This window comes from Phocoena phocoena, chromosome 20 (genome assembly GCF_963924675.1).
Source record: "Phocoena phocoena chromosome 20, mPhoPho1.1, whole genome shotgun sequence".
NCBI lineage: Eukaryota > Metazoa > Chordata > Mammalia > Artiodactyla > Phocoenidae > Phocoena > Phocoena phocoena.
In genome coordinates this window covers 12,727,395-12,740,360 of record NC_089238.1, presented here as the reverse complement: position 1 = coordinate 12,740,360, position 12,966 = coordinate 12,727,395, and the positions used below count along the sequence as shown (strand labels likewise).

The window sequence follows — 12,966 nt, the reverse complement described above, 5'->3', positions numbered from 1 at the left end:
GGGCCATTGAGTACTTGAGATGTGGCAAGGGTAACTGAGGGATGAGATTTTTAATTTTGTTTCATTTTAATTAAATAGCCGCATGTGACTACTGGCTCCTGCAATGGACAGCACGTTTGGGTATTATTTAAGAGCGTTGAGTTCCAGACTGGTTTTTATTGGCCGCGCAGCAGCACAGCGTATGGGATCTTAGTTCCCTGACCAGGGATCAAAGCCTGCTGCAGTGGAAACGCGGAGTCTTAACCACTGGACCGCCAGAGAAGTCCCTCCAGACTTTCATAAACCCAAATCCAAGTTCGGATCCAAGCTCTATGCCACGTCCTGACTTGTGTGATCACAAGCAAATGAGCAAGTTACTTCCCCTCTCGGTGCCTCAGTTTCCACGTCTGTGAAATAATAGTACCTACCTCATAGGCTAGGCTTGAAGGCTGAGTGAGGTCCCCCAGGTAGGCACTCAGATGGTAGCTGTATGCACCTTGGGAGCACCTTTCTGCCTCCCTTTCCTCATCTCTAAAATGGGGGCGATGATAATACCCATTGTAATAGAGTGGCTGCAAGGAGTAAATGGGACAGCTCATGCTCAGGCTGCATGTATATTCAGTGGGGCTTATTGTTACCAGGCCATGTTGGTTCTTCCCAGACTGAAATATCCTGTACCATTTTGGCAGTCGCCTGCCCCCTGGCTGTCTCAGCCTCTCCTGCTCTAGCCAGCATTTAGTGCTTGTACCAGTTAGATACTTTAAAAAACCCTTCCCTGGTATTTGTGAAAAGAATTAAAATGTATTTGAAACTGTGTGGGCCAGATTGAACTTGAACTCTGGATTTTTAAGCAAGGCTCACAGATGTCTACAAATAAGTAACATTTGCAGCCCTCCACCCCCACCCTGAGGTGTACCATTTATAATCCAGGAGAGAGTTTCCTCGATATCCTCAGGATTCCCTAGCTTGAGAGCATCTGCAGGATTGAGGGAGGGCCTGTGTTTCCTTTGCAGGTGGCTTTGAGTGTTGGAAACTCCTAACTGAAAGCAAGGTATTTGGGGAACATGATCCTGGGGAGAGGGTTTGTGGACGGAGGGAGCCACTGCAAGTGAGTGCTCGCCGACCACCGGGGGTGACCCATGGGACCTTCTGAGAAGCTTTTGAAATGTGACTCAGATCTGTCCATCCATGGGGCATGAAAGGAGGAAGTACGCTTGTCCATTGGCCTGTGGCCCTGGGGGTTAAGGTTAGCACTCTGGGTGGCACATGTTTCAGTGTCCAGTGGGCTCCTCTAAGGCCTCTCCCCGACATTGATGCTGGTTCAGGGATGGTGCTGTCAGGTCACACCTGCTTAAAGCTGGATGGGAGGAGAAGGCTTGACTTGTGCCAGGTGGCCTCTGAGACGCTGCTTACGTGACATGGTGTAGGATGTTTATATCAAATGCTCGGTGCTAGGGCTGCATTAGGGCGTCATCCAGTGGGCAGGATTGGGCCAGTGTTGAGGCATATCCCAGCAGGGGCTGAATTCCCAGGTTGCACGCCACTTGCAAGCCCTGTGACCCTGGGCAAGGTCTCAAGCATCTCAGTTTACTCATTCATAAGAGGTTAATAATAGTACCTCTCATTTGCTTACTCAACAAATATTTCCTAAGTACTGACTGCCAGGCCTCATTTTAGGCACAAGGGTGTACTGGTGAACAAACTAGAGAAAAAGCTCTAGAAAAAAAGGAGCTGATGTTTTCATGGAGGAGACAGAAAGTGGTCAGATATTTCTTGGGGTAAAATAAATGCATACAGGACTTCCGTGGTGGCGCAGTGGTTAAAAATCCGCCTGCCAATGCAGGGGACATGGGTTCAAGCCCTGGTCCGGGAAGATCCCACATACTGCGGAGCAGCTAAGCCTGTGCACCACAACTACTGAGCCTGTGCTCTAGAGCCCGCGAGCCACAACTACTGAAGCTCACGTGCCTAGAGCCCATGCTTCGCAACAAGAGAAGCCACCACAATGAGAAGCCCACGCACTGCAACGAAGAATAAACCCCGCTCGCTGCAACTAGAGAAAGCCCGCACAGCAACAAAGACCCAGTGCAGCCAAAATAAATAAATAAAACCTTACTTTAAAAATAAATAAATAAATAAATAAATAAATGCATACAGGAAAGCATGGTAAGGAGATAGAGTGGTTTGGGAACAGGAGTGCTGTTTTAGATTGAATGGGACAGTCAGAGAAGGCCTCTTGGGAGGGTGTATTTGAGCAGAGACCAGAATGAAATGAGACAAACCATGGGGATATCTGGGTGTGCCGGGCATGGTCACCCCAGGGCCTTTGCACTTTCTATGCCCTCTGCTAGGAATGTTTTTTCCCCAGGATCCATATAGCTCACTCCCTCCCCTCCTTCAGGTCTTTGCAGATGTCACCTCAGCATAGCCTTCTGTGGGCTCTAAGGTGGGCACATAAGGAAAAGTCCTAGATAGCCAAAAAGATGCTTGGAAATCCCTTAAAGTACACATACAGACTTGAGAGAATTCACATGAAACACTATCATGCCTGGCAGAAACCCTCAATAAAGGCTAGCTATTTTTACAATCTTTAAAAATTTTGAGATATCTCAGACGTGGAAACTGTTACCTCCCCAGTTATTATCCACGGCAGGAATTTGCCTTCTCCCACAGCTTCTAATAACTGTCCAGATCTCATTTGAATAGTTCCTATAATGGGAGGCTCACTCCTTTACCTACCCCAGTACAGGCCCTAATTTGCCTCCCATTAACTGGGGTCCACAAGGTCTGGCTCTGTGCTTTGGGGCCACAGAACCTGTTTGAGTAGGGGGATGTGGAGGGAGGGCCTTAAATGTCAACCTTAGAATTTCAGAAGCTGGGAGGCACTGGGGAGCCATGGAAGAGTCTATGTAGGAGAGGGACATGGTCAGATTTGTGCTTAGAAAGACCTCATAGGCCAGAGTGGTTGGGGCTGGGATAGAGGAGTCCACAGGGGCTGTGGGAACTCAGAAGAGGTGCCTGACCCCCTTGGGGGGTGTTAGGGAAGGCCTCCTATAGGAGGTGAAGTCTGGTAACAATTTAAAAAGAAGGAAGTGGAAAGAATATATCAAGTAGAAGAAAAACCTGTGCAAAGGAACCTGGGATGTTCTGCACAGTTGACCATGGCCCTCCCCTGTTCAAAACCCTTCCATGACTCCCATCCTCAGGATTATGAGAAAACTGTTTAGATTGAGTTCTTTCATTCACTAAAAATGACTGAGCACTTACTGTATGCCTGGCTCTACTGGGCTGTGCTTTATTGAGCACCTTCTCCAAAAGAAAAATATGTACGTATATAATTGAACCTGTATTTCCCCCTATAATTATTAGCTTCTAAGTGTTACATTTTTTTCTTCTGGATAAAAAAAAAAGTTTACTCCATCTAAAGGGCTTTGCTCAGCACCTGGCAGAGTAAATGATTAGGACCGGAGGGCTGGAACATCTGCTCTAACTGGCTTTCCTTGCGGTGGTCCTGGAATACTAAGGAGCTTCTGGAGGGCGCCGGGTGCCCCCCCGCCCCCCATTCATCCTGGAGTGAGGGAGTGGGCCCCTGATCTGTGAGGACCGAATTTCCTGCCCATTTGCTGCTCACACCTTCCGGAGGCCAAACGGGCAGCCCAGCTGCGGCCCAAAGGGGGAGGGGCGCGGCCGCCCAGCAGATGGCAGCATTTACATACAGCTGGGAGCCCCCTCTGAGGCGGGGGCTCTTCGCCCTAGCGTCTGGTGCATCCGTGATGTGGGTTTGGGGAGGGTGGCTTTGTTTTGGGGAGGGGAAACACACTCGAGCATGCGCGCGTGCACACACACACACAGAGACACACACGGGTCCACAAAGAACACTGGATCTTCATCGTATCCACACAGGGCTACACTCATGGACCTCCCACACCCAGCCTCCTTCACACACAAACCCTCAGCCATTCACAACCTTGCACAGACCTTACCACACACACAAACACACACAGCCACCTAGAGGCACCTGCACAGACCACAAAGTCACAGGTTCCTATGACTACACACAGTGGTCCAGGAGCTAACACATTTTTGTACACCTGAACAGAGAAGCATCTACACAGCCACAGAATCTCAAAAGTCACACAACCATGAAATCATGTACATCTCCATTCTCCCATGCAGGTGTGTGTGTGCGTGTATACACACACACACAGAATCTTAGAATTATTTACAACCTCACAAAGAGGCTTAACAATATACAATTTCAAGCACATGTGGAGCCACACAATCTGACCTAGACACACAATCACAGTCATGTACACCCTCCAGTAGCTCTGGCTCACACACCACACACAGAGTTTTAAAATCATATCCAACCTCACACACAAGCTTAACCCCCCCCCCACCCTATCCTCAGCCACACAAATCATACCCACAACCGCATATAAGATGTACACTCACTGCATTGACTGTGGCCACGACACAGTCTCACGGCTGCTCCAGCACGCTCTCCTTCCCCTGCGACCTCCTCCCCTAGGGTCCCCTGGAGCCGGCGGCTGCCCGAAGGGGCGGAGCTGTCCTCTCAGATATAAGGCTCCGGAGCCAGCAGCTGCAGCTCCCAAGACCTCCGGAAGGCCATGGTCTCCCCGCAGATGACCCACCTCCTCTCCCCGACGGTGATCCTGGTGCTCTTTTTCCTTCCCCAGGTCGGAGCCCGAGTGGAAAGGGTGGATGGGAGGGTGTGCGACCCGGAGGTCTTGGGGAGGGGGCGCGGGGCGGATGAGACGTCTGGGTCCCCGCAGTCCCCTCACCCTGTACCCCTTTCCGCCCCAGACACGGCCGGCCGGCGTCTTCGAGCTGCAGATCCACTCTTTCGGGCCGGGACCAGGCCCGGGCGCCCCGCGGTCCCCCTGCAAGGCCGGGGACACCTGCCGCCTCTTCTTCAGGGTCTGCCTGAAGCCAGGGATCTCCGAGGAGGCCGCCGAGTCTCCGTGCACCCTGGGCGCGGCGCTGAGTGCGCGCGGACCGGTCTACACTGCGCAGCCCGGAGCGCCAGCGCCTGACTTGCCGCTGCCAGACGGCCTCATGCGCGTGCCCTTCCGGGACGCCTGGCCGGTGAGACCCAGCCCCGGGGCACGCTCGTGCTGGGGGCCTTACCCAAACCTCGACTGCCATCTGCCCTCCAACTTCCAAGACCCTGCCCCCTGGGGACCCCAAATTCCCGGTAACTCCATCATCTGGAATCTCACATTCTCAGACCCATAAACCCTACCCATAAACCCAAATTTTCTGATTCCGAATTTCCCTCTAGGGAATCCCAGATCACAGCCTTGCATGCCTGGAACCCTGAATTCCCAGAACCCCAAACTCACCTTCTAGAAATCCTCAATTCACAGGACCCTACCCCTGTTCCTTGGGGATCCTTAAACACTGGTATCCTCATCTTTGTCCCCAAATTTCCTTGCACCTAGGGAGACTTTCACACTCTGTCTTGGGGACTCCCAATATCCTCTCACCTTATCTCTTCTCAGACTTTCCAGTTGGGGCCTGTATCCAGGACTTTTTCACCTCCAAAATCCTACTTCCCATCCCACAACCCCAAAAGCATAAAGGTGAACAGAATTGTTTTTGAATTCTAGATGCTTATGCTTTTGGGCAAGTGACTTTCCCTCTTCCAGCCTCAGTATCCTCATCTGTAAAATGGGATCATCATGGTACATTACAGTGGTCCCTTTTGAGAGATTCAACCAGGTATCTTGAGTATAGTGCTTACCACATAGTAAGTGCTCAATAAAGAAAGCCAAAACAGTCATTCCTTGCCTGGGCCAGCCTCTGGGAGTTGTCCCTTGCCTGTCTGGTCCCTGGAATGATCATCACTCTTTACCTCTTAAAATCTGGACTTCATTGAGTACCTACCTGCCCTGACCACTGTCTTCATTCTTCGCTCTCCACCTTCCTCCACCCAACCAGGGCACCTTCTCTCTCATCATTGAAACCTGGAGAGAGGAGTTAGGAGAACAGATTGGAGGTGAGTATCTTCAATTCTGGGACTTCAGTGTAGAGTGTGGGAGATCCAGGGAGTTGGGGCCCGATGTGAGGTCCAGGAGGGTGACATGGGGCTGTCTGTAGGGTGGGGCATTCATGGGATTGCTGGACCCATGATGTCATCACAGCTCCCGGAGTGTGGTGCTGGGTGTTGACAGCCCCAGGGCTCTTGGCATGTCGACACAGAAATGTCCTGATACCAGGCAAAGCGGGGTGGGGGCAGGGAGAGGCGGGAAGAAGCTCTCTTACTATCTTGGAGTCGAAGCAGCAGCGTTTCACAGTCCTGCTCTGTCACCATCTGATTTTGAGAACCCAGGGTACAATATGAGTTACTTTCTGGTTCTTGTAGGCAAAGCTCTGTCACCTTGTCCATACAGAGGGCCTCAGGACCCCTTTGGGACGTTGCAGTTTCACCAGAGAGGTTTCAGGGAGGGATATGGGATGATCTTAACCTTAATTCGAGGGGGACTTTGATGCTATATAAGGCCCAGAGGGGGGGTTCTGTCACCATTTTGATATAGGAAAATCCTGAGGCACAATTTGGGGGGTGTTTTTGACCTCACTTCAAAGACCTGTCATTGCCCCTTGGCCATATTAGGGATATCATATGTCCCAGGGTGTTAGGGGTCTCATAGCTACTTTAATATACAAAGATTCTGGGGCAAAATATAGGGGCACTTCGGCTTCTCTGGGAGAACTCTTATCATCACGATGGTCATAGGGTTCGCGTCATCGAAGATCCCAGGGCGCATTAGGGGAGTTTGCAGCCTTGCTAAGTAACTGCCATTCTCAGGACTCAAAAGGGGTGTTTTGGCTTCTTAAGATGGGAAGGGAGAGTGCGAGCCTGCGCGCTCCGTCTCCATCCCGAGACCGAGGCGGGCCGCAGCCTAGCACATCTCCCTTCTCACCTCAGGGCCCGCTTGGAGCCTGCTGGCGCGCGTGGCGGGCCGGCGTCGCCTGGCGGCCGGGGGCCCGTGGGCCCGGGACGTGCAGCGCGCAGGCGCCTGGGAGCTACGCTTCTCCTACCGCGCGCGCTGCGAGCCGCCGGCCGTTGGGGCCGCGTGCGCGCGCCTCTGCCGCTCGCGCGGCGCCCCCTCGCGGTGTGGCCCGGAACTGCGCCCCTGCCCGCAGATTGAGGACAAATGCGAGGCACCGCGTGAGTCCTGCGTTCAACCCCACCCCATCCCGTCACGGCCCCTCCGGCTCCTTTCACAACCTAGTTACCCTCTTCAGGGAACTGGGGACCCGAGAACCCCTCGCCAGCTTCACTCATGGTCTTCAGCCTGTTCCCATGATCCAGCTACCACTTTCTGGGAAGCTAAGGACCCTAGACTTCTCTCCAGCCCTGCCTGGGCACTCCAGCCCCCTTCCCTCTTCCCAGCACACTTGTCTCCCCAAATAAGAACCGCACACCCATTTCCCATCCTTGTACCCCCAGTTCCTCCCCTAATCCATACTCACACCCCTTTCCAGATGCTCAGACCCCAAAGCTCTTCTAATTCTGGGGCCCTCCCTACCCCCACTCAGGAGGTTTGGAAGCTCCTCCCATCCCCCTCAGGGGTTCCCCCATCCTCCCTCCCTGTGATTACACTCTAGACCCCACTGCGTTCTAAAGCTTGGGGTCCCCCAACCCACCCTAGGTATCCCAATGTCTGAGCCCCACTGAAGCCCCTAGGACCCCCAGGCTTATCCAGATCCTCCCAGACCTCCCCTAATCCAAGGCCCTCCCATTTCCCCTGAAAGGCCAAGGGTCCCTCCTCAATCCTCTTCCTTCATTCTCCTCTCTCCAAGCTCAGACCTGGGAACCCCCACTCCATTCTCCTTCCAAGAGCACAGACTCTGGAACTCATTGGTCTGGATTCAGATCCTAGCTGTGCCACTTCCTAGCTGGGTAAATCACCCTGCCTCTCAGGGCCTCAGTTTCCCTGTCTGTAAACTGGGAGTCACAATACCATCTAGCCCATTGGGTTGACAGTCACAAAGATGAAACAAGTGATGCACGGGAAGTGCTCAGAAATTTCTCTGATTTCCTATCCTCCCTTCATCAATATTCCTCTTCCCTCTGCCTCTCCTTCCCCCATAGCGGCATGTCGAGCAGGCTGCAGCCCAGAGCACGGCTTCTGTGAGCAGCCCGATGAATGTCGATGCCTGGAGGGCTGGACTGGGCCCCTCTGCACAATCCCTGTCTCCACCAGCAGCTGCCTCAGCCCCAGGGGCCCATCCTCTGCTACCACTGGATGCCTCGTACCCGGGCCTGGGCCCTGTGATGGGAATCCGTGTGCCAACGGAGGCAGCTGTAGTGTCAGTATCACACACACCCCCACCCCCTGATCCTGGGTAATACTTTTCCCAGGGAGTCCCCTGTCTGGGGCTCCATGAGACAACAGCCTTGGGGGGGGGGGCGGCTGGGACAGCTATCAGGGAGGGCTTCCTGGAGGTGTCCAGCCTGCATCTGGGGCCTTGAAGTAGGATGACATGTTGGGGAGAGCAGCCCCAGTGGGTGGCACCTAAAGGTGTAGATGTGGGAATGATGAGGGGTCCTATCGGGCCACAAACTGCCCCGCCTATGGGGTAGAGAACAAGTCAGAGCTCAAGGTAGGGGTGGTGGGGCCGAGTGGGTTGAGGATTAGGGAAGGGCGGGCATCAGAGAAGGCTTCTGAAGATGGACCCAGGCTGGGGCTTTAAGCCCCATTTGGCAGACAGGAGGCGACTGGAGAAGCTAGACCGGACAAGTGGCCTGGGGGAAGCGAAGGTGTGGTGGTGGGAGTGAGCCTGGGATGAAGCAGAGCCTGGTGTGGGCCACCTGGACACTGCCACCACGGGACAGTGAGAAACACTCAGCGTTCAAATTAGGGGGAGGGCCTGAGAAGGGGAGATCCAGGGAAGGCTCCATGGAGGAGGTGGGCTCAGAGCTAAGACCTGGAATTAGGCCTGGGCCATGAGGACAGCATCGGGGAGGGCAAACAGGGCAGGCAGCATTTGGCAGCAAAGGTGTAGAGGTGGGAACGGGATCTCTCCGGGCCTCCAGAGCCTCCCCTCTGTGGGGTTGGTTGTGCAGACCCAGAAATGTGGAACAGAGAGTTTGTCTCGGCCTCAGGGACTTCCTCGGTGAGGCCCCTACACCCTAGGAGGTGGGACTAGACCAGGAGCAGCCCCCCAGTGGTCAAGACTGAGGAAGGGGGGACTTCCCTGGCGGTCCAGTGGTTAAGACTCCGTGCTTTCACCGCAGGAGGCATGGGTTCAATCTCTGGTCAGGGAACTAAGATCCCTCATGCCGCACCGAGCAGCCAAAAAAAAAAAAAAAAGACTAAGGAGAGGGATGGGATTTCTAAGGAGATGCTGACCTTGCCTGTGCCTCTTGCCTGTGCCCAGGAGACCCCGGGGTCCTTTGAATGCACCTGTCCCCGTGGGTTCTACGGGTTGCGGTGTGAGGTGAGCGGGGTGACATGTGCGGATGGACCTTGCTTCAACGGTGGCTTGTGTGTGGGAGGTGCGGACCCTGACTCTGCCTACATCTGCCGTTGCCCGCCCGGTTTCCAAGGCTCCAATTGTGAGAAGAGGGTAGACCGGTGCAGCCTGCAGCCATGCCGGAATGGTGAGGTGGGGAGCACAGAGCGGTGAGGGTGGGGAGTGGGGGTCCCTGCATGGTCAATGGGCAAGAGCAGGGCTTGGCTCACACAGTCCCGGGTGGGGATCCTGACTTTGCCTCCTCTCGGTCTGCGGCTGGGCTCCCCTCTGCCCAGCCTCAGTTTGTTCTTCTGTAAAATGGGCGAGGTGACATTCCTATCTCATAACTATTTGTTGAGCATCTACTGTGTGCCAGGCCCTGTTCCGGGGATACAGTAGGGAATGAGATGAAAATCCCCACCCTCACAGAGCTGATGGAGCAGAGAGACAATAAAGATCAATAAGTAAATATAGGAGGTTTTGTGGTGATAAAAACTAAGAAGAGGGAATCCCCTGGTGGTTAGGACTCTGTGGTTCCACTGCAGGGGGCATGGGTTCAATCCCTGGTCGGGGAGCTAAGATCCCAAAAGCCGTGAGGTGCCGCCAAAAATAAAACAAACAAACAAACAAACAAAAAAAAAGAAGGGGGATGAGAAGTAGTGTGTATGGGGTGGCAGGTTGACATTTTAGCTAGAGTGGGTAAGGAAGACCATGCTGCAGGTAGGGAGGCAGCCGTGTGGGGATCTGAGGGAAGAGTATGTTCCAGGCAGAGGGATGAACAAGTGCAAAGACCCTGAGGTAGGAATATGCCTGGTGTGTTCAGCATCGCAGGGAAGCCAGTGTGGTTGGAGCAGAGGGAGTGAGGGTAGGCTGGTGAGAGATGAGGTCAGGGAGGTGACTGGGACAGATCCTGTAGGGCTTCATGGGTTATGGGGAGGATTCTGGTGTTACCCTGAGATGGAGCCAGAGGAGGGTTGGGATGGAGGAAGAATCGGATGGCTTTCTGGAGGAGGGGACACCTGAGCACAGACCTGGAGGATGAGCTCGAGAAGAGAACAGGTGAAAAGAATGAGAGAAAAGGAGGAAGGGAAAAGGGAGAAGAAGGCATGGGCAAAGGCCAGATGGTTCAAACCCGTCGTTCCAGAACTGTTGAAACTATTTCAGTACGGTTAAAGCCGAGAGAAAAAGAGAGAGAGACCCAGAGAATCAAAGAGGTGTGAGGCCGAGTTAATCCAAGACTTCACCAGGGGGAAAAGAGGCGGGTCGGTTTTACAGGCAAACTCCCAGAGGCTGGCCCTAGAGTTAGACGGTAGAGGGGCGCCCAGAGAAAAAATGAGGGCGGGGATCACCGAGCTGAGAAGAAATCGCGGGCGGGCTTCGAGCGGCGGGCCTGGGGTACTCCCCGCAATCGGGCCGCGCCCCTGACGCCCTCTTCCCCACAGGCGGGCTCTGCCTGGATCTGGGCCATGCCCTGCGCTGCCGCTGCCGCGCGGGCTTCGCGGGGCCACGCTGCGAACACGACCTGGATGACTGCGCCAGCCGCGCCTGCGCCAACGGCGGCACCTGCCTGGAGGGCGGCGGCGCGCGCCGCTGCTCCTGCGCGCTGGGCTTCGGCGGCCGCGACTGCCGCGAGCGCGCCGACCCATGCGCCGCGCGCCCCTGCGCCCACGGCGGGCGCTGCTACGCGCATTTCTCCGGTCTCGTCTGCGCCTGCGCGCCCGGCTACATGGGCGCGCGGTGCGAGTTCCCGGTTCACCCCGACGGCGCAGGCGCGTTGCCCGTGGCCCCGCCGGGTCTGAGGCCGGGGGACCCGCAGCGTTTCCTTTTGCCACCGGCTTTGGGACTGCTGGTGGCCGCGGGCTTGGCCGGCTCTGCGCTCTTGCTGGTCCACGTGCGACGCCGTGGCCCTGGCCGGGATACTGGGTCTCGCTTGCTGGCGGGGACACCGGAGCCATCGGTCCACGCGCTCCCTGATGCACTCAACAACATGAGGACGCGGGAAGGTGCCGGGGATGGCCCGAGGTGAGGGGCTTGGCCGCAGACGTAAGCCTTGTCCCTCTCGGCTTCTTGCATCAATCTCCGTAGTGCAATTGGCCTGATTCCTTGATGGGCCTTCTTTGATTGGTCCCTTTCTCTTATCCCAGCTCCAACCTTTTTCTGGTTGGGTCGTTTCACAATTCCTCTGGTTGACTTTGGGTTCCCTTCCTTGGTGGGTGGGAAAACAAGATATGAGAATTTAAAGTGTCTGGATCTTACTCTTTTCCTCCCGCAGCCCGTCCTCAGATTGGAATCGCCCTGAAGATGGAGACGCTCGTTCGGTTTACGTCATATCTGCTCCTTGTATCTATGCTCGGGAGGTAGTTACCCACCTTTCCCCACCCTGCGCACGTTGGGCATGATGGGCAGAGGCAGCTCCTGCTTTTCCTGTAGCTCTCCTTTATCTGTAAAATGAAGAGGGTAGTGTCTCTGGAAGATCCTCTGCCCATTTTTCAGTTTTGACTTAATTTAGTTCTATCTTGCATGCCTTTTGCTATCGTTTTGAGCTACTTGGCATCTTCTCTTTGGATGACCTTTGGGCCTCAAGAGGTCACAGTGGGGAGCCTCAGCCAGAGATTCTCCACTGATTTCCACTCACTGGGGAGAGGGAGGGGAGGTAGAGGGTCAGACCTTTCTAATGTTTCCTACTTTGTTTCTAGGCCTGAGCTGCCCCTTCTCCATCAGCACCTGGGGACAGAACCTGGATATTTTTGTATTCTCTGCTTCAGACACTTTGGAGTTCAAGCTGGAAGGGGTGAAGGGGGGGTTTTGCCATTGGAAGTTGTACATAATGGTTATTTATATCCTATCTCTTTTTCTCTCCCCATCTCTCCAGAGACATCTATAAAGGCTCTTAGTTTGATCAGCTTTGACTTATCAAGTTGAGTGCTTTGTATGTGGTTTTGGGGCTGAGGGGAGAGATTTTGTCTCCCGAGAAGAATAATAGTCAGGACTCTACTGCAGGGGTCAGAAACAACTCAAAGTAGTTTAAATAAACAAGAGAATTTATTAGTTTATAAAAGTGAAAATCCTGTGGCAGGTGGTAGCTTTAGCAGGGCTGGATTCAGGGGCTCAGTGTTTTCCTCCAGTTGTCTCTAGGATGACTTCATATGTAGACAGGCTTTCATTGGCCCTGGCTTGTCACATGGCCTTGCTCAAACTAGGGGCCAGGCAGTATGGCTTATTTTGATTGGCCAGGCTTGGCCGTCTGTCTAGTGCGTGACAGGGATTAAGGTCAGCCTGTCCAAACCACATGGAATATGTGGGCAAAGGGGTGTCCCTTTCTGTATCAAAAATCAGCATTTGTTGCTAGATATAAGTACTGTACGTGGCAGGCAAACGGACAGAACCAGTCAGTGAGAGCAGAAAGTAACTATTTTACAGGGGAATGGGAGGCTCAGAGAGTGGAGTAACCGCTGCAGCTCCTTCCTGATGAGATGGAACAAATCTAGGTAAGATCTAGCA

General features: G+C 54.1%; 1 protein-coding gene across 1 annotated transcript; it reads left to right on the top strand.

Moving 5' to 3' along the window:
* Window positions 1-4,610: 4,610 nt before the first annotated feature.
* On the top strand, window positions 4,611-11,864 carry DLL3 (delta like canonical Notch ligand 3). The gene is made up of 8 exons (XM_065899473.1): window positions 4,611-4,679; window positions 4,807-5,088; window positions 5,944-6,001; window positions 6,932-7,174; window positions 8,102-8,319; window positions 9,391-9,613; window positions 10,908-11,487; window positions 11,738-11,864. Exons 1-8 carry the CDS (start codon window positions 4,611-4,613, stop codon window positions 11,862-11,864), a joined length of 1,800 nt encoding a protein of 599 aa, XP_065755545.1.
* The last annotated feature ends 1,102 nt before the right edge of the window (window positions 11,865-12,966 follow it).